This window comes from Rana temporaria, chromosome 5, assembly GCF_905171775.1.
Source record: "Rana temporaria chromosome 5, aRanTem1.1, whole genome shotgun sequence".
Lineage (NCBI taxonomy): Eukaryota > Metazoa > Chordata > Amphibia > Anura > Ranidae > Rana > Rana temporaria.
Genome location: NC_053493.1, coordinates 181,217,890 through 181,239,005, shown reverse-complemented (window position 1 = coordinate 181,239,005; position 21,116 = coordinate 181,217,890). Strand labels below are relative to the sequence as shown.

Here is a 21,116-nt window from a genome sequence, read left to right as displayed (position 1 = left end):
TCATGTACGCTAATTGTGTTTTTTTTTGGTACCAAAAATATATAGAAGAATATATATTGGCCTAAACTGATGAGAAAAGTTGTTTTTTTAATACATTTTGGGCATATTTATTATAGAAAAAAGTAAAAAATATGGCCCGGATTCACATACATTGGCGCATATTTATGCCGGCGTAGCGTATCGAATATACACTACGCCGACGCAGCGCAGAGAGGCAAGCACAGTATTCACAAAGCACTTGCTCCCAATTGCTCCCAAATCTATGCTGGGTTTCGAAAGCGGAAGTCATCGTAAGTGGAAGTGGGCGTGAGCCATGCAAATGAGGCGTGACCCCATGCAAATGATGGGCCGAGCACCATAAAGATGCGAATAACGAACCGCGCATGCGCCGTCCCATGGACATATCCCAGTGCGCATGCTCAGAATCACGTCCGAACTACTCCCTAAGATACGACGGATCACTGCCTACGACGTGAATGTAACATACACCTAGTCATATTCATGTACAACGTAAACGACATAAGATTCGACGGTCCATACCTTTGCATGGGTTGCGCCTTCTATATGGGGAATAACTTTACGCCGGACGTACGACTTACGCAAGCTCTATTTGTGTGGAAAAAAGGACATCAATTTTTTTTGGGTACATCGTCGCATGACCACGCAATTGTCAGTTTAAGCGACACAGTGCCGTATCACAAAAAGTGGCCTGGTCCTTAAGTGGTTAATCCTGGCTGGGCAAGGCAAGTCTCTCATGTCTCAAACAACTTACAGTTTTGCTTCAGACTCCACCACACGCTGCAGATTGTCACTTGCCACATCACCTGCCACATGCTGCGGCTTGTCACTTGCCATGTCACCTGCCACACGCTGCGGATGGTCACTTGCCACAACGTCACCTGCCACACGTTGCAGATTGTCACTTGCCACAACGTCACCTGCCACATGTTGTGGATGGTCACGTGCCACGTCACTTGCCACAGGTTGTGGATTGTCACTTGCCACCTACCACATGTTGCGGATTGTCACTTGCCACAATGTCACTTGCCACGTCACCTGCCACGCGTTGCGGGTTGTCACTTGCCACACGTTGCGGATTGCCACTTGCCACAACATCACCTGCCAAACATTGCGGATTGTCACTTGCCACGTCACCTGCCACACGTTTGTGGATGGTCACGTGCCACATCACTTGCCACACATTGCATATTGTCACTTGTCACACGTTGCGGATTGTTACTTGCCACGTCACTTGCTACACGTTGTGGTTTGTCATGACGTCACCTGCCACACGTTGTGGGTTGTCACTTGCTGTGTCCCAGAATTAAGGCAGTCAGCAGAGAGATGTTGTAATCTCTCTGCTGCCTGAGGTTGCGCAGTGAGGGCAGAACTGCGCTGATGCCGCTCACTCACTGACTGCTCCAATATCCCCCCGCCCCACTTCGAGTGTTCTGCCCGTCCCTGTCACCACTAACAGCAGCGGCGCCAGGCTACTCAGAGGTAGCGGTGCCTGCCCTTTTCACTCGCTGACTGCTCCCCTCCGGCTGCGAGTGTCCTCACAGGCAGCGGAGCGGGCTGGCTGGTGAGCGTCAGAATGGCGCCCCCTAAAAGTGCCGCCTGGTACCCATGGTACCACCCGGTCCCATGGGCCAGGGATGCCCCCTTTCACCACTATCATACAAACTCATCATTGAACATCATGTCCAAAGTTCTTCTAACATTTCTCTGTTAGTAATTTATTTTATTAACTGTAATGCCGCGTACAGACGGTCGTTTTTTGTGATGAAAAAAAATGACGTTTTTGAAAACGTCATTTAAAATGACTGTGTGTGGGGAAAACATAGTTTTATGTCTTCTGAAAAACGACAAAAAAAAAATTCGAACATGCTCGAATTTTTTGTGTCGTTTTTCAAAACGTCAATTTTTGTGTCAATTAAAATGATAGTGTGTGGGCAAAACGACGTTGAAAACAACGTTTTTAAACCCGCACATGCTCAGAAGCAAGTTATGAAGTGAGCTTCAATGGAACAGAGTGCCGTCGTACGTGCTGAACGTAACCGCGCTTTGCTAGAGCATTTTGAAAAACGATGGTGTGTAGGCAACGTCGTTTTTGAAAATGAAGTTTCAAAAACGTCGTTTTTTTTTTAACACATAAAACGTCGTTTTGTTTCATCACAAAAAAACGACCGTCTGTACGCGGCATAAGATCTCTTTCCAAAGGCTTTTCATTTATGGGCAACCCCACCATAAATGTGCCATCGTTCCCACTACTTTACATCACCGCCAACAATATAATGAATGATTTCCCTGTCTGATATTTACTTATTTTGTCTGGGATATATACCACCTTGTTCATCTTTGCTGTATTAGAATCAACTTCGGAGCTATGTACCAGTCTCAAAATGTTTCCTAATTTTTGCTTATTCCCTTGTGTTACCAATTCTTATTCCTATTTTTTTATGTATGACCTCCAGCCCTTCTTCTGCCATTAGAATTTTATAAATCCATGAAATACAATTTTTTGTATTTGATGCCATACTCAGCCGCTCCAGTTGCCTTCTGCTGATCTTATTGGTTGTGGCAAAGTTATGACAAAGTGTTTCAACTAGAGGTACCACCATTTGTTAGTCACCATTAGGGATGAGCCGAACATACCCGCGTTCGGTTCGCACCAGAACATTCGAACGGACCGATCGTTCGCGCAAACATTTAGAACCCCATTGAAGTCTATGGGACTCAAACGTTCAAATTCAAAAGTGCTCATTTTAAAGCCAAATAATCAAGTTATTGTTGGAAAACGTCTTTGAGAACCCGGGTCTTGCCCCAGGGAACATGTATCAATGGAAAAAAAAGTTTTAAAAACTGTGGGGGTTATCCACAAAAGGGATACGCCGGTGTATCTACTGATACGCCGTCGTATCCCTGTTTCTATCTATGGAACTGATCCACAGAATCAGTTTACCATAGATAGGCAGAAGATCCGACATGTATAATTGAATTACACTGTCGGATCTTAAGGATGCAATTCTAGGCCGGCTGCTAGGTGGCGAGGCCATTGCGGCCGGCCTAGAATATGCAAATGAACACTCCACGAACGTTCCGACGGGCCCGTCGCGCTAAATCTACGTCGTTTACGTCGAGTTACGCCGTGTAAAATAGGGCAAAGTCCTATTTGACTAAGCCCTATTAAGTATGGCCGTCGTTCCCGCGTCGACATTTTAAACTCTACGTCGTTTGCGTAAGACGTCCGTGAATATCGCTGGACGCCATTTACATTAACGTCTAAGCAAATGACGTCGGAGCGACGTCTGTTAGCGCAATGCAAGTCGGGTAAGTTACCCGACGGAGCATGCGCAGTACGTCCGGCGCGGGAGCACGCCTAATTTAAATGGGACTCGCCCCATTAGATTTGGCACGCCTTGCGCCGGACACATTTAAGTTACACCGCCGCAAATTTCAAGGTAAGTGCTTTGTGGATCGGGCACTTAGGTAGAAATTTTGCGGCGGTGTAACTTAAATCGGAAGATTTAAGTTACGCAGGTTATTTGTGGATCTGGCCCTGTATTTTTTTCTGGAGCAGTGATTTTAATGATGCTTAAAGTGAAAAAGAATACAAAATTCCTTTAAATATCGTACCTGCTGGGTGTCTATAGTAGTGGCACGTGTTTAGAAATGTCCCTGCACAACATGAGATTACTCTCAGACAAAAGTAATTTACTACTGCTTGCGGCTTTAATGTAATGTTTGGTTTTTGCAATATGGATAAAAATCATTGAAAAAAATAGCATGAGTTTCCCCGCCACCAGGTCATTACAAGACCCAGTGCAGATCCTGACCTCCCTGGGGCCCTAAGCAAAATGACATGGCACATTAAAAATGACGGGGCGCTGACGACAGTGACATGTCACATTAAAGAAAGTTGAGAAGCAGGGTGGGGGGGGGTTTCTTCTGTTGTCGGAAATGACTCAGCCAGCGAGTTTAGAAGCAGGGTGAGGGGGCGAAAATGACTTCTCACCAGGCGGGGCCTCTAGTAATTTGGGGGGTCTTTTGCAGCTTTGCGGGGCCCTAAGCGGCTTGCATAGTGAGCCTGTAGGGAGGATCGGCCCTGACAAGACCCTTTGGCCCTATATACTTTGATAATGTAATTGGAGCTCAGCATAGAGCCACATGCAAATAATTGCATCCAAAATTGTTATTATACGCCCCTGTTAAACAGGGGCAGGGAAATTGGGCCTTAGGCACAACACAACACTGCAACCCCTCACAGATATTGTAATTGGAGCACAACCAAGAGCCACATGCAAAGTATTGCATCAAAAATTGTTATTAGACGCCCCTGTTAAACGGGGGCAGAAAAATTGGGCCTTAGGCACTGGTGGCGGAGCCCAGAAACAAAAATGTTCTTACTAGCTATCAGCAAGATCAGTGAGGAGGAAAAGGATATTCAGTCAGCAGCATAACAGGACAGTCACTCAGCATCAGCATAGGCAGTCTCCAAAGGATCTGTCATTTAAAAAAAATGATTCAGTTACATCAGCATCAGGTGCTTGGTAGCTGGTGTTGATCCAAGCCTGATTCATTTTTATGAAGGTCAGTCGATCGACGGAGTCGGTGGAGAGGCGCACCCTGTGATCGGTCACAGAGCCTCCAGCAGCACTGAATGTACGTTCTAAAAGAACGCTGGATGCAGGGCAAGCCAGTAGCTCAATTGCGCACTGTGCAAGCTCTGGCCAGTGATCCATCCTCAAGACCCAGTAAGCCAGAGGGTTTTCGGTGGGGAAGGTGTCTAAGTCTGATCTTGCCCCTAGGTATTCACGCACCATGTAAACCAAACGCTGGCGATGGTTGCTGGAACCGGTCATACATTGGGGCTGCGGACTAAAAAATTGTCTGAACGCATCGGTCAGACGGCCACCTTCTCCACCGCTCCTTCTGTGACTCACCGAAGCCTCAGCAACACGTTGTCCAGGAACAGGATTTGGTATTCCCCCAGGTTCTGGGAATGCGTTGCACAGACCCTTCTGCAAGGCCTCCCGAAGATGTTTCATCTTCTGCTCCCTCTGCTCCCTAAGCTCTGCAACCTTACTCTTGTAACGTGGATCAAAGAGAGTTGCCAGCCAGTAATGATCCCTCTCCTTGATACCACGAACACGAGGATCCTTACGCAGGCTTTGCAGGATCAGGGAGGCCATGCAGCGTAGGTTTGCTGAGGCATTCGGGGCACAGTCCTCTGGGTCACTGAGGACGACAGGATCCGCACCCACCTCATCCCAGCCACGTAAAAGTCCACGGGTTCCTTGGGACTGTAAGTGATCCCTTGAAGACTGCTGCTGCTGATGCTGAGTGCTAGGCTCCACCTCCATGCTGCTGATACAATCATCCTCCTCCTCCACCTCGACCACCTCGTCCTCTTCCTGTGTGCTAGGGGGGCATGCAGGACCACTGTCTGGATAAAGGGGGCCTTGAGAGGTAAGGAAGTCCTCCTCTTCCTCCCTCTGTTCTGCTTCAAGGGCCCTGTCCATTATTCCACGTAGCGTGTGCTCCAACAGGTGAATAAGAGGGACAGTCTCACTGATGCATGCACTGTCACTGCTCACCATCCTTGTGGCCTCCTCAAATGGTGACAGGACAGTGCATGCATCCCTGATCAAGGCCCACTGGCGTGGGGAAAAAAAACAAGCTCCCCTGACCCAGTTCTGCTGCCATATTGGCACAGGTACTCATTGATGGCCCTCTGCTGCGTGTACAGCCACTGCAGCATGGCCAATGTAGAGTTCCATCTGGTGGGCATGTCACAGATTAGGCGGTTCTTGGGCAGGTTGTATTCCCTTTGGGGGTCTGACAGCTGAGCAGTGGCATTGTATGACCTTCGGAAATGCACACAGACTTTCCTGGCCTGCTTCAGGACATCCTGTAAGCCTGGATACCTGCCCAAGAACCGCTGCACCACCAAATTCAGAACATGAGCAAAACAGGGCACATGGGTCAGTTTTCCCTGTCGCAGGGCAGAGAAGAGGTTGGTGCCATTGTCGATAACCACCATTCCTGGCTTAAGCTGGCGTGGTGTCAACCACCTCTGAGCCTGCCCCTGTAGATCTGACAGAACCTCTGCCCCAGTGTGGCTCCTGTCTCCCAAGCACACCAGCTCTAGGACCGCATGGCATCTCTTTTCCTGCATTCCTGCGTAGCCCCTCGTACGCCTACGGAGCACGGCTGGTTCAGAGGAAACATCAGCACAGAAGAGGCCACCGAGGAAGAAGAAGAGGAGGGGGTGGAGGAGAGAGGTATGTCACAACCAGTAGTAGTGTTTTGGAGGCGTGGTGGCGGAACAACCTCCAACACTACTGTACCTTGCCCTGCATCCTTCCCAGCTGCCAGCAGAGTGACCCAATGCGCCGTGAAAGAGAGGTAATGTCCCTGTCCATGCCTGCTGGACCATGAGTCAGCGGTAAGATGCACCTTACCACTGACCGCCCTGTCCAGCGAGGCATGGACATTGCCTTCCACATGCCGGTAGAGAGCGGGAATCGCCTTCCATGAGAAAAAGTGGCGTTTGTGTACTTTCCACTGAGGTACCGCACATTCCACAAACTCACGAAAGGGGGCAGAATCTACCAACTGAAAAGGTAGCAGTTGAAGTGCTAGCAATTTCGCTAAGCTAGTATTCAACCGCTGGGCATGTGGATGGCTGGGAGCGTACTTCTTTCGGGGCTGCAGCAGCTGGGGCAGGGAAATTTGTCTGCTACCATCAGTAGATTTCCCGCATGTACTACTAGGTTGTGACACACCTATTTCTACACCTTCAGTCCTATCAGTGCAGGCTTCAGAGAGCACTAAGGGTCTAGTGGGGTTGGAGCTCCCAGCTGATGAGGTGCAAGGGGAGGTCCACTTTGTTCTTTGGTGTGGGTCTTTCTGGTATGCTTGCCAACGAACTGCATGGCAGATCGACATATGTCTGGTCAAGCATGTGGTGCCCAAGCGTGTGATGTTTTGGCCACGCGAGATACGCTTGAGACATATGTTGCAAATAGCAACGGTGCAATCTGATGCACATGTCTCAAAAAAGGCCCACACCAAAGAACTTTTGCAGTACCGTTGAGACGCAGCGGCGCCCTGCACAGCCGTAGCTCTGCGATGTAATGCAGTTGGTGTGCTGCCCTTAAGCTGTCCCCTGGAGGGCATCCTGCCTCTTTGAAGATGTGCCTGTGCCTCTTCCTCCTCCTTCTCCTCCTCCTCCTCCTCTTCCTCCTCCTCTCTCCTATCAGGCACCCACGTAGAGTCAGTGACCTCATCATTCCCTCCCTCCTCATCACTGTCGAAAACCTGGCAGTATGCTGCAGCTGGGGGAACATGACTAGTGTTGAGCAGAATACGCCATATTCGATTTTGCGATATATCTCGAATATATAGTCGAATATTCTAGATATATTCGCTAAATTCGAATATTCGTGATATTTTATCGAAATGAAATGATTGCCAATTTTCGCTATTGCGAATGCGAAAATAATTGCGAATTTTCGATAACTGCGGTAGGAGCACTCTGATTGGCTCAGAATATTCGTGATATTTTATCGAAATTTCGCAAAATGCGAATGCGATATTGATGGCGAAATTTCGACAACAGCGCTAGGAGCACTCTGATTGGCTCAGAATATTCGTGATATTTTACAATACAAAATAATTGCGAATATTCTGCAAATGCGGAAGGAGCACTCTGATTGGCTCAGAATATTCTTGATATTTTACAATACAAAATAATTGCGAATATTCGGCAAATGCGGAAGGAGCACTCTGATTGGCTCAGAATATTCTTGATATTTTACAATACAAAATAAAAAGTGTTTTGCATTGGTGGTGATTCTTTACTCTATCCATCTGTCACAGCCGTTTGTCAATCAAACACCTTGAAGATTGAACACGTTCATGCTGCATGCTTTGGACTTTTTTCACTTCACATATCAAAGACATTTTTATGAAAGATTATTTTTCTATTATTGGGACTATATTTCTTTATATATTTGTTTCACTGTGTATTTCACAAGTTATTTGCGCTTGCTTATTTTATAATTTGCCCACATGTCTTGTCACTAGACATATTTTTTATTCTTGTAGAGCGACTCCATTTTCTGTCTTGTATTAATTTATGTTGTATAACATTTTTGAGTTGCTGCTGTATTCTCCCCTTTTTTTAAGGTATGCGCAATTTTTTCCTTCTTACAAAAAAAAATAATATCAAACATACAAATATTCATAACAGAAACATACACAAAGCCCCCCCTTTTGCATCAGAGACAATCAGAGTTCTCCTACCACAGTTATCGAAAATTCGCAATCATTTTCGCATTCGCATTAGCGAAAATTCGCAATTTTTTTTTTTTTATATTCGGCAACATAAAAGGATCGCCTCAGCTTAGCTACTCGGCCCAGGGTCTCTAATCATACCAGCAATGCTTTTAGACGTCGATAGGATGTGATCTGTTTTAAAAATAAAATTGAAAAAATGCGAATATTCGGAATTGCGAATATTCACCGCGTAATTCGAAATATATCGCGAATACTCAAATATGCCATATTCGAGCCGAATATTCGCAATATGAATATTCGTGAGCAACACTAAACATGACTGCCAGATTGCTGTCCCTCTCAGGCACCCGCTCTCTCTGGGCTCACATCAATGCCTTCCTCTATCTGTGTTCCGTCATCGGAGCCTTCAAAACGCTGTGCATCTTCATGTAGCATGTACCCAACACTGTGTTGAAACAGTTCGGGGGACTCCTCAGGAGGACATGGTGGGACTAGGGAAGGATTGTGTGATGCCATTGTGCAGAGGGAAGAGGACGCCTTGGCAGCTGCTTTGCCAGATAAACTAAGCTCAGCCTGGGTGAGAGAGGAAGAGGAGGATGAGGACGGCTTGGTCATCCACTCTACTAATGTCTCTGCATGTTGAGGCTCAACACGGCCAGCTCCCGAAAAGAAGGACGAGCATGTCAGACGGCCACGTCCTGAAGAGGATGCACCGTGTCCACCACCAGCGTTGCCTCTAGATGCAGAGCCTGCTTGCCCTCGTGACTCTCTGCCTTTCTTTGTTGTCCTTCCAGACATTTTAATAGCCTGCACAGGACAAAATCAGAAAGAAACAGCACCTGTCCAGTAGGAGCGACTGCGTTTATGGGCAAAAACACAGCAATCGTGCACTATCAGCAACTGCGTTTATGGGCAAAAACACAGCAAACGTGCAGCAAGATCGACTGCGTTTATGGCCAAAAACACAGCAAACGTGCAGTTAGATCGACTGCGTTTATGGGCAAAAACACAGCAAACGTGCAGTAAGATCGACTGCGTTTATGGGCAAAAACACAGAAAACGTGCAGTAAGATCGACTGTGTTTATGGGCTAAAACACAGCAAACGTGCAGTAAGATCGACTGCGTTTATGGGCAAAACCACAGCAAACGTGCAGTAAGATCGACTGCGTTTATGGGCAAAAACACAGCAAACGTGCAGTAAGATCGACTGTGTTTATGGGCAAAAACACAGCAAATGTGCAGTAAGATCGACTGCGTTTATGGGCAAAAACACAGCAAACGTGCAGTAAGATCGACTGCGTTTATGGGCAAAAACACAGCAAACGTGCAGTAAGATCGACTGCGTTTATGGGCAAAAACACAGCAAACATGCAGTAAGATCGACTGCGTTCATGGGCAAAACCACAGCAAACGTGCAGTAAGATCGACTGTGTTTATGGGCAAAAACGCAGCAAACGTGCAGTAAGATCGACTGTGTTAATGGGCAAAAACACAGCAAACGTGCAGTAAGATCGACTGCGTTTATGGGTAAAACACAGCAAACGTGCAGTAAGATCGACTGCGTTTATGGGCAAAAACACAGCAAATGTGCAGTAAGATTGACTGCGTTTATGGGCAAAACCACAGCAAACGTGCAGTAAGATCGACTACGTTTATGGGCAAAAACACAGCAAACGTGCACTAACAAGGACTACGTTTATGGGCAAAAACACAGCAAACGTGCACTAACAGCAACTGCGTTTATGGGCAAAAACACAGCAAACATGCACTAACAGCGACTGCGTTTATGGGCAAAAACACAGCAAACGTGCACTAACAGCGACTGCGTTTATGGGCAAAAACACCGCAAACGTGCAGTAAGAGCGACTGCGTTTATGGCCAAAAACACAGCAAACGTGCACTAACAGCGACTGCGTTTATGGGCTAAAAAACAGCACACGTGCAGTAAGAGCGACTGCGTTTATGTGCAATTAAATAGCCCACGTGCATTAACAGCGACTGCGTTTATGCGCAAATAAATAGCACACGTACAGTAACAGCAACTGTGTGTATGTGCAATTAAATAGCACACGTCCACTAACACTGAGTACTATGTTTAGGTGTAAACTAAACACTATGCAGGCAATACAACACGTTAGAGCACTGCATCTAGCACAATCTACTGCCTAACAGTAGGAATAGCTGATCTAGCTAAGCTATACAGTGTATAAATATATGTACAACGCTAGGTTGTATATATATCCTCTACACACTGTAAATTTAACTAAACTCACTAGCCTTCCTGCTCTATCTATCTATCTATCTGGTAGAAAAGACACTGGGGCAGATCCACAGAGAGAGTACGCCGGCGTATCTACTGATACGCCGGCGTACTTTCAAATTTCCCGCGTCGTATCGTTGTTTTGAATCCTCAAAACAAGATACGACGGCATCTGGGTTAGATCTGACAGGCGTACGTCTTCGTACACCTTCGGATCTAAGATGCAATTTTTCGGCGTCCGCTGGGTGGCGTTCCCTTCGTTTTCCACGTTGAGTATGCAAATTAGCAATTTCCGACGATCCACGGACGTACGAGCAGCCGGCGCATTCCTTTACGTCGTCTCTAGTCGGCTTTTTCCGGCGTATAGTTAAAGCTGCTATTTCGTGGCGTACTCAATGTTAAGTATGGCCAACGTTCCTGCGTATAATTTCAATTTTTTTTTTTTTTTGCGTAAGTCGTTTGTGAATCGGGATGGACGTAATTTACGTCCAGGTCAAAACCAATGACGTCCTTGCGACGTCATTTCGCGCAATGCACGGCGGGAAATTTAGGGACGGCGCATACGCAGTTCGTTCGGCACGGGGACGCGCTTCATTTAAATGAAACACGCCACCTACCCGCCCAATTTGAATTACGCGCCGTTACGCCGCTTGAGATACACTACGCCGCCGTAACTTACGGCGCAAAATCTTTATGGTTTCGAACCAAAGCCAGGTAAGGTACGACGGCGTAGCATATCTCAGATACGATGCACCGGGGCAGATCTTTGTGGATCTGCCCCACTGTGTCTCTATCTATCTATCTCTCTCTAACTGTCTGACTTCTCTTTAACAAAGCCGGAACACACTACACGCGGCCGCCTTACAGGCGGCCTTATATAGTGTGGGGCGTGTACTAAACCCCCTGAGCCATAATTGGCCAAAGCCACTCTGGCTTTGGCCAATTATGGTTCTTCGTTTTTTGCGCGCTGTGATTGGCCAAGCATGCAGGGTCATGGTGCATGCTTGACCAATCATAAGCGCGCAATGCCGCAGTGAATTATGGGCCGACGCGCGCCACTCGAATTTGGCGCGAATGACCCGTTTTGTTCGAAATTCGTTGAGCGTACGAACAGACGAGTTCGAGTCAAAAATACGTTCGAGTTGAACACAAAGCTCATCCCTAGTTGTGACACACCTATTTCTACACCTTCAGTCCTATCAGTGCAGGCTTCAGAGAGGACTGAGGGTCTAGTGGGGTTGAAGCTCCCAGCTGATGAAGGGCAAGGGGAGGTCCGCTCTGTTCTTTGGTGTGGGTCTTTCAGGTATTCTTGCCAACGAACTGCATGGCAGGTCAACATATGTCTGGTCAAGCATGTGGTGCCCAAGCGGGTGATGTTTTGGCCACGCGAGATACGCTTGAGACATATGTTGCAAATAGCAACAGTGCGATCTGATGCACATGTCTCAAAAAAGGCCCACACCAAAGAACTTTTGCAGTACCGTTGAGACACAGCAGCGCCCTGCACAGGCATAGCTCTGCGATGTAATGCAGTTGGTGTGCTGCCCTTAAGCTGGCCCCTGGAGGGCATCCTGCCTCTTTAGAGATGTGCCTGTGCCTCTTCCTCCTCCTCCTCCTCCTCCTCTCTCCTATCAGGCACCCACGTAGAGTCAGTGACCTCATCATCCCCTCCCTCCTCATCACTGTCAAAAACCTGGCATTATGCTGCAGCTGGGGGAACATGACTGCCAGATTGCTGTCCCTCTCGGGCACCCGCTCTCTCTGGGCTCACATCAATGCCTTCCTCTATCTGTGTTCCGTCATCTGAGCCTTCAAAACGCTGCGCATCTTCATGCAGCATGTACCCAACACTGTGTTGATACAGTTCGGGGGACTCCTCAGGAGGACATGGTTGGACTAGGGAAGGAATGTTTGATGCCATTGTGCACAAGGAAGAGGACGCCTTGGCAGCTGCTTTGCCAGATAAACTAAGCTCAGCCTGGGTGAGAGAGGATGAGGAGGATGAGGACGGCTTGGTCATCCACTCTACTAATTTCTCTGCATGTTGAGGCTCAACACGGCCAGCTTCCGAAAAGAAGGTCGAGCGTGTCAGACGGCCACGTGCTGAAGAGGATGCACTGTGTCCACCACCAGCGTTGCCTCTAGATGCAGAGCCTGCTTGCCCTCGTGACTCTCTGCCTCTCTTTGTTGTCCTTCCAGACATTTTAATGGCCTGCACAGGACAAAATCAGAAATACACACATGCAGTAAGAGCGACTGCGTTTATGTGCAATTAAATAACACGTGCACTAACAGCAACTGTGTTTATGTGCAAATAAATAGCACACGTGCAGTAACAGCTAATGCGTTTATGTGCAATTAAATAGCACACGTGCACTAACAGCAACTGCGTTTATGGGCAAAAAAACAGCACATGTGCAGTAAGAGCGACTGCGTTTATGGGCAAAAAAACAGCAAACGTGCAGTAAGAGCGACTGCGTTTATGGGCAAAAAAACAGAAAACGTGCAGTAAGAGCAACTGCGTTTATGGGCAAAAAAACAGCACACGTGCAGTAAGAGCGACTGCATTTATGGGCAAAAAAAACAGCAAACGTGCAGTTAGAGCAAATGCATTTATGTGCAATTAAATAACCCACGTGCAGTAACAGCAACTGCGTTTATGTGCAATTAAATAGCCCATGTGCAGTAACAGCAACTGCGTTTATGTACAATTAAATAGCCCACGTGCAGTAACAGCAACTGCGTTTATGTGCAATTAAATAGCCCACGTGCAATAACAGCTAATGCGTTTATGGGCAAAAAAACAGCACACGTGCAGTAAGAGCGACTGCGTTAATGGGAAAAAAACAGAAAACGTGCAGTAAGAGCGACTGCGTTTATGGGCAGAAAACAGCAAACGTCCAGTAAGAGCGACTGCGTTTATGGGCAAAAAAACAGCAAATGTGCCGTAAGAGCGACTGTGTTTATGGGCAAAAAAACAGCACACGTGCAGTAAGAGCGACTGCGTTTATGTGCAATTAAATAACCCACGTGCATTAACAGCAACTGCGTTTATGTGCAATTAAATAGCCCACGTGCAGTAACAGCAACTGCGTTTATGTGCAAATAAATAGCACAGGTGCAGTAACAGCTAATGCGTTTATGTGCAATTAAATAGCACACGTGCAGTAACAGCAACTGCGTTTATGTGCAATTAAATAGCACACGTGCAGTAACAGCAACTGCGTGTATGTACAATTAAATAGCACACGTGCACTAACAGCAACTGCGTTTATGTGCAATTAAATTGCACACGTGCAGTAACAGCTAATGAATTTATGTGCAATTAAATAGCACACGTGCAGTAACAGCAACTGCGTTTATGTGCAATTAAATAGCCCACGTGCAGTAACAGCAACTGCGTTTATGTGCAAATAAATAGCACAGGTGCAGTAACAGCTAATGCGTTTATGTGCAATTAAATAGCACACGTGCAGTAACAGCAACTGCGTTTATGTGCAATTAAATAGCACACGTGCAGTAACAGCAACTGCGTGTATGTGCAATTAAATAGCACACGTGCACTAACAGCAACTGCGTTTATGTGCAATTAAATTGCACACGTGCAGTAACAGCTAATGAATTTATGTGCAATTAAATAGCACACGTGCAGTAACAGCAACTGCGTTTATGTGAAATTAAATAGCACACGTCCACTAACAGTGGGCTGGATTCAAGAAGCAATTGCACCTGTGTAACCATAGTTACACAGCGCAATTGCTTACTTGCCCCGGCGTAACGAATTCTCCTGATTCAGGAACCTCGTTACGCCGACTGCAGCCTAAGATATGCGCGGCATAAGACTCTTATGCCCGCATATCTTAGGCTGCATTCTTGCGATGGCCGCTAGGTGGCGTTCCCGTTGTGCTCAGCGTATAGTATGCAAATTGCATACTAACGCCGATTCACAGCGTTACGCGAGCCCTGCGTACGCAGTTTACATCGTTTCTTCATCGGCGTTTTTCGCGTAAAGGCTGCCCCTGCTATTAGCAGGGGCAGCCAATATTACATATACCCATCGTTCCCACGTTGCGAAATTTCAAATTTACGTAGTTTGCGTAAGTGATTTGTGAATGGCGCTGGACGCCATTCACGTTCACTTTGAAGCAAATGACGTCCTTGCGACGTCATTTGCCGCAATGCACGTCGGGAAAGTTTCCAGACGGAGAATGCACTCTACGATCGGCGCGGGAACGCGCCTAAATTAAATGATTCCCGCCCCCTACGGGATCATTTAAATTGCGCGCGCTTATGCGCTTTTGCCGGCGCGCCCATGCAATTTACGGAGCTACTGCTCCGTGAATCAAGGGCAGAGCAGTAAATTTGCGGGGGCGCAGGGCAAAAACGTTGCCCTGCGCCTCTGTAAAAAAAGCGCAAATCTACCTGAATCCAGCCCACTGAGTACTATGTTTAGGTGTAAACTAAACAGCATACAGGCAATACAACACTTTAGAGCACTGCAGCTAGCACAATCTACTGCCTAACAAATAGGAATAGCTGATCTAGCTAAGCTATACAGTGTATAAATATATGTACAACGCCTAGGATGTATATATATCCTCTACACAATGTAAATTTAACTAAACTGACTAGCCTGCCTGCTCTATCTATCTATCTATCTATCTATCTAGTAGAAAAGACACTGGGCCAGATCCACAAAGAAGTTACGCTGGCGTATCTATTGATATGCCACATAACTTGTAGTTTGCTCCGGCGTATCTTTGTTTTGTATCCACAAAACAAGATACGCCTGAAGCTGGGCTAGATCCGACTGGCGTACGTCTTAGTACGCCGTCGGGTCTATGGTGCATATTTACGCTGGCCGCTAGGTGGCGTTTCCGTCAATTTCTTTTTTACGTTGTTTCCGTAAGGCTTTTTTCGGCGTATAGTTAAGTATGGACGTCGTTCCCGCGTCAAATTTTGAAAATGTTACCTCGTTTGCGTAAGTCGTTTGCGAATAGGGCTTTGTGTAGAATGACGTTCACGTCGTAAGCATTGGCTTGTTGCCAATGGTTAATTTCGAGCATGCGCACTGGGATACCCCCACGGACGGCGCATGCGCCGTTCAGAAAAACATAATTTACGTCGGGTCAAGACGTATTACCATAAAACACGCCCCCATCTCATCCATTTGAATTGCGCACCCTTACGCCTACACAACTTATGGCGCATATTCTTTGAGAATACGGGAAATACGCTGTAAGTTACGGCGGCGTGTATCTGAGATAGACTACGCCGGCCGTAAAGAAGCGCCGCGCTTCGTGGATCTGGCCCACTGTGTCTCTCTCTATCTCTCTCTCTCTAACTGACTGACTGTTCTTTTCTTTAACAACACACTACACGCGGCTGCCTTGCAGGCGGCCTTATATAGTGTGGGGCGTGTTCTAAACCCTGAGCCATAATTGGCCAAAGCCACCCTGGCTTTGGCCAATTATGGTTCTTCATTTTTTGCGCGCTGTGATTGGCCAAGCATGCAGGGTCATGTGCATGCTTGACCAATCGTCAGCGCGCAATGCCGCAGTGAATTATGGGCCGTTGCGCGTCACTCGAATTTGGCGCGAAAGACCCATTTTGTTCGAAATTCGTCGAACGTACGAACAGACAATGTTCGAGTCGAACATACGTTCGCATCGAACACAAAGCTCATCCCTAATCACCATCAAATCTGTCTTGTGTTTTAATTTTTGAAATTTGCATATTTTCCCCTTTTCTATCATATCCTTTAGTTGTGTGTTTTCATTTTTTATCCAATCTCCAAATAATTTCCCTTTTCCCGGTGAAAAGTAATTTGTTTCTTTCAGTGATATTAGTGGAGAGTTATATTCCCATTTACTTTGTTTATGGATTAGATCCCATTTCGTGTCATTGAATGTGTATTTTTACCTAGTGTTCTATATTGAGGAGGGATCCAAATGATTCTACCCAACCATGTATCACTCGTGTTCTCAATTTGTACCCGTCTTTTTTCATTTTCCTCCCTTGTCCACTCCATTACTCATGAAATAAACACTGCGTTATAATATTTTTTAAAGGCTAGTACCTTTTAGCCCACCTTGCACCGAGAAGGAAATTCTCGGTTTCCTATTCTGCCAAATGAACTTAGGGCCAGATTCACGTAGAAGTGCGGCGGCGTAACGTATCGTAGATACGTTACACCGCCGCAAGTTTTCATTGCAAGTGCCAAGCACTTGCAATGAAAACCTATGCCGGCGGCCTCCGGCGTAAGCCCGCGTAATTCAAAGGGGCGTGTGCCATTTAAATTAGGCGCGCTCCCGCGCCGGACCTACTGTGCATGCTTCCTTTTGAATTTCCCACCGTGCTTTGCGCGAAGTGATGTAATTTTTTCGAACAGCGACGTGCGTAGCGTACTTCCGTATTCCCGGACGTCTTACGCAAGAAGGAAATTTTTTTAAATTTCGACGCGGGAACGACGGCCATACTTCATACAGCACATACGTGTGCTGTGTAAAGTTAGGGCACCAAAAACGACGACTAACTTTGCGACGGGAAACTAGACTAGCAGCGACGTAGCGAACGCGAAAAACCGTCGTGGATCGCTGTAACTCCTAATTTGCATACCCGACGCTGGTTTACGACGCAAACTCCCCCCAGCGGCGGCCGCGGTATTGCATCCTAAGATCCGACAGTGTAAAACAATTACACCTGTCGGATCTAAGGGCTATCAATGCGTAACTGATTCTATGAATCAGTCGCATAGATACTCTGAGGCCCCGTACACACGACAGAGGAACTCGACGTGCCAAACACGTCGAGTTCCTCGTCGAGTTCAGGGATGAAGCCGCCGAGGAGCTCGGCGGGCCGCCTTCTCCCATAGAACAACGAGAAAATAGAGAACATGTTCTCTATTTTCTCGAGGAGTTCCTCGGCGGCTCCATCGGGCTGAAAGTGTACAGACGACAGAGTTTCTCGGCAGAATCCGGCTCTTCATTGAGTTTCTCGACGAATTCTGCCGAGAAACTCTGTCGTGTGTACGAGGCCTGAGAGATACGACGGAGTATCTGAGATACTCCGTCGTATCTCTTTTGTGAATCTGGGCCAGAGTTACTATAATTTTTAATGTTTTAAAATATGTCTGAGGAAGGCAACATTTGAAATTTGTACATAACTTTTGGTACTATTACCATCTTTATGGTATTTATTCGTCCTATCCATGAGAGGGACCTTGTTGCTATTTTCCTTATTTGCGTTTTTATTTCATTCAATAGTGGGATGTAATTTACCTGGTATAATTTCCCTGGAGATGATGTTAATTTTAAGCCTCGTACACACGATTGTATTTTTATCGGACAAAGCGTAGGACTTTTGTCTGAAGGGCGTTGGCCGTGAACTTGTATTTCATACAAACTGCAAGGAATTGTCGGCCAACCAACACGAATGTAGTGACGTATTAGAAGTACTGTGAGACTACAAAAGAGGAAGTTCAATTGTCAGGCTCCTTCTTCTAATCTCGAGTTAGTAGAAGTTTAGTCAGTGTTGATTCGCGCTTTTCAGTTAGTTTTTGAACGGTCGTTCATCAACCAGCAATGTTGTGCATTCCGACGAGAAAACGTGCTATTATTGGGCTTGGAGTTATTGCTTTGACCCAAGCTCGTCCAGGAACCAATTTTGTCATATGCCTTTGCTATCGAAGGACTATATTCTGGTAAGTTTTAGCCTTTAACATCACATTCTATGTATTTAATGTTTTTTAATGTATTGTAATAATTTCTTGATTCCATCATTCCCATTATTGTAATATGCTGTGAATGTCCTCTTTGTCATGCTCCTTTTTTGGCCTACATGCATATTTTACTTCACTAACCTCCCCAGCATGCTACCCTGGGCCCACACATACCTAGTCTAGTAACTTAGCAATATTTTTTGTCTGATACATTATTCTGTTTACCCTAAACACCTCCTAAAATGTGTCCCAATCTTATTTTTGTCCTCAAATTCATGCAGAGTGCAAGGGTCAACTACTCTATTTGCTGGCTTTGCAAACCCCATACACAGTATACCTCTTTTGTGGTCATATTTCTGGATGAATTCACCAAAGCATGTAGTGCAAGGGCCTGCCTGATTACCTTCAAATTGTACTGTTGAAAGTTTTAGGCCTCGTACAGACGACCGGATCTATCCGCTGGGATGGATCCGCGGATCAGTTCCAGCAGATAGATCCGGTCGTGTGTACGTCCGAGCGGACATTTCCCGGCGAATAAAAATCCAGCCGACGGATTCCCAGCGGATAAAAATTTTGTAGCATGCTACAAAATCTATCCGCTGGAATCCAGTCCAGCGGACTGATCCGGTCGTCTGTACAGACTCACCGGATCAGTCGGTCCACTCCCCTCCCTCGCATGCGTCGTAATGATTCAACGCATGCGTGGAAGTATTTACCTTCCAGCGTCGTGCACGTCGCCGCGTCATCGTCGCGGCAACGGCGCGACACATGACCGCGGATGTTTTCCGTGCGGATTTTGATCCGATGGTGTGTACAAGCCATCGGATCAAAATCCGGAGGAGGAATGTCCGCTGGAAACGAGGCCTCAGTCTCCTATTATCTTGATAGGTAATTTATAAATGTCAAAATATGCTTAAATTTGGACAGTGTGTATCCATATTTTTGGATTATGACACTTCTTACCTGTCCACTGGGCTGCCAATAGTGTAAGTAAGGAGGGGCTGGCCAAATTATCACACATTATTTATGCATTCAGCTCTCATGGAAGTGGAGAGGGTTACCTGTCCAAAACATCTATCCATTTCCCCCCCCCACCATAATTTTTTTAGATTGGGCCACCATAGGGGGTGAGGAATCTGATAAGTTGACATTACACTTTTGTCTTTAAATACTCATTCAAATATTATTCGTTATGTTGGCCAAGAATGTTTGTGTCACATTTGCTTGCAATGTTTTGTGCATAAGTAGTAATTTTTTCTTTCCTTGTTTGACTCCACAGTTTCCTTCGAACCCACAGCAATGGCAGGATGTTGCGGCCCAGTTTGAACATCAGTGGGATTTCCCCAACTGTGGTGGTGCTATTGATGGGAAGCATGTGAGGATTGTCCCACCACCCAACTCGGGATTGTATTATTTTAATTATAAAGGCTAGTTCTACCGTCGACTCCAGAATGGCACTAAATTTGCCACCTGCTGAGGACAACGTTGAGGGCCTCAGTTTTGTGTTTGTGGCAGATGAGGCCTTTGCTCTGGGGGAACATCTTATGAAGCCCTTTCCTATGAGGAACCTCACCCCAGAGCAGAGAGTTTTTAATTCTAGGCTCTCTCGTGCCAGAAGGGTGGTTGAAAATGCCTGTGGTATACTAACCAGTCGCTTTAGGCTGTTTTTTATCCTCCATCAACCTGGCCGAATATAAAATCAACCATGTTGTGGTGTGCTGCTGCATCCTACACAATTTTTTATAAAGGAATGCTAGCAGCTATCTTGCCTCAGTGCCAAGTGATGTGGACCCTGCAGTGTCAGGCCCAGCTGAAGAGGCTGGGCCTGACAGCTCTTGAAAATGGCCGTGCTGGGTTGCCCTCCCAAAATACCCGAGTTATCCGGCAACAATACATGGACTACTTTGTGGGCAGAGGAGCAGTGACTTGGCAGCAAACTGTAGCTGATCTGGAATAACTGTTTTATTTGATCATAAACTCCTATTTCCTTTAAACTACTGTTGTCTGTGTTTTCTTATCTGTCTCCTAGGTTGTAAAATGGCCTTAATTTGGCACATTTTCTACAATAGTGCAAACATACCTTATTTGCTACATGAGGTGACAATCTCTTCTTCAGTTAACTATTATGTTGTGCTGTGGCTCTGCTACACACACACAATGTTTTTGTTCTTAATGTATCTAATGCATTAATGTCAAAAACATTATGCCATTTCAACTCCTTTAATTTCTTTGAGGCCATAAAATTGCCTGAGTTTGCACATTGTCACTGTAACTAAACCAACTTAACAAATACACTGGTATTGAGCATTGAAATAAGAAGCCAAACATTGTTTAGTAAAAAAAAAACATTTTACTACCAACACATTCACATGCGTTTTAAGGTTTTAGAACAAACCAACATCTTTCTTTGTGTATAACATGTATATTTGCCATTATTTGGCCTTTTTTGGGGCTAAACAGGCATGTTTGAAACCAGAAGATATACATATCTGTGTGCAGCTATGTGCCGTTAGAATCCAGTTGTGGACAGACGAGCGGCGGCATGTGATGCACGCACGCTGAGGGAAGGGGCTGGACCGCGCCACGCTAGGAGACCAGCGCAGCGTGAGAGGCTGCCACGCTGCAACGCCGTCGGAGCATCCATCTACACCCTCGCTCCGCAGTAACATCGCGGGATTCCCCGCTCCCCCATGACCGCCGTTGGGAGCTTGCTCCGGTCAGTAGTAAGTAGCGACGGAGGGGGCTGAAACAGCTCGGAACGGCGTGCTTTCTCCCGGACCCACCGGATCCACACCCCCCGCCCCCTGTGGACGGGGAGGTCCAGGTAACCA

At 46.4% G+C, this 21,116-nt stretch overlaps 1 protein-coding gene across 1 annotated transcript in view; it reads left to right on the top strand.

The window, feature by feature from the left end:
• The window catches only part of MSANTD3 (Myb/SANT DNA binding domain containing 3), a 1,065,404-nt gene extending 1,045,125 nt beyond the window's left edge, over positions 1-20,279 (top strand). Inside the window, exon 5 of the mRNA XM_040353437.1 lies at positions 19,565-20,279. Coding sequence (XP_040209371.1) covers positions 19,565-19,611 — 47 coding nt within the window. The 3' untranslated portion in view covers positions 19,612-20,279. The remainder of the gene's footprint in view (positions 1-19,564) is intronic.
• Positions 20,280-21,116: the final 837 nt, after the last annotated feature.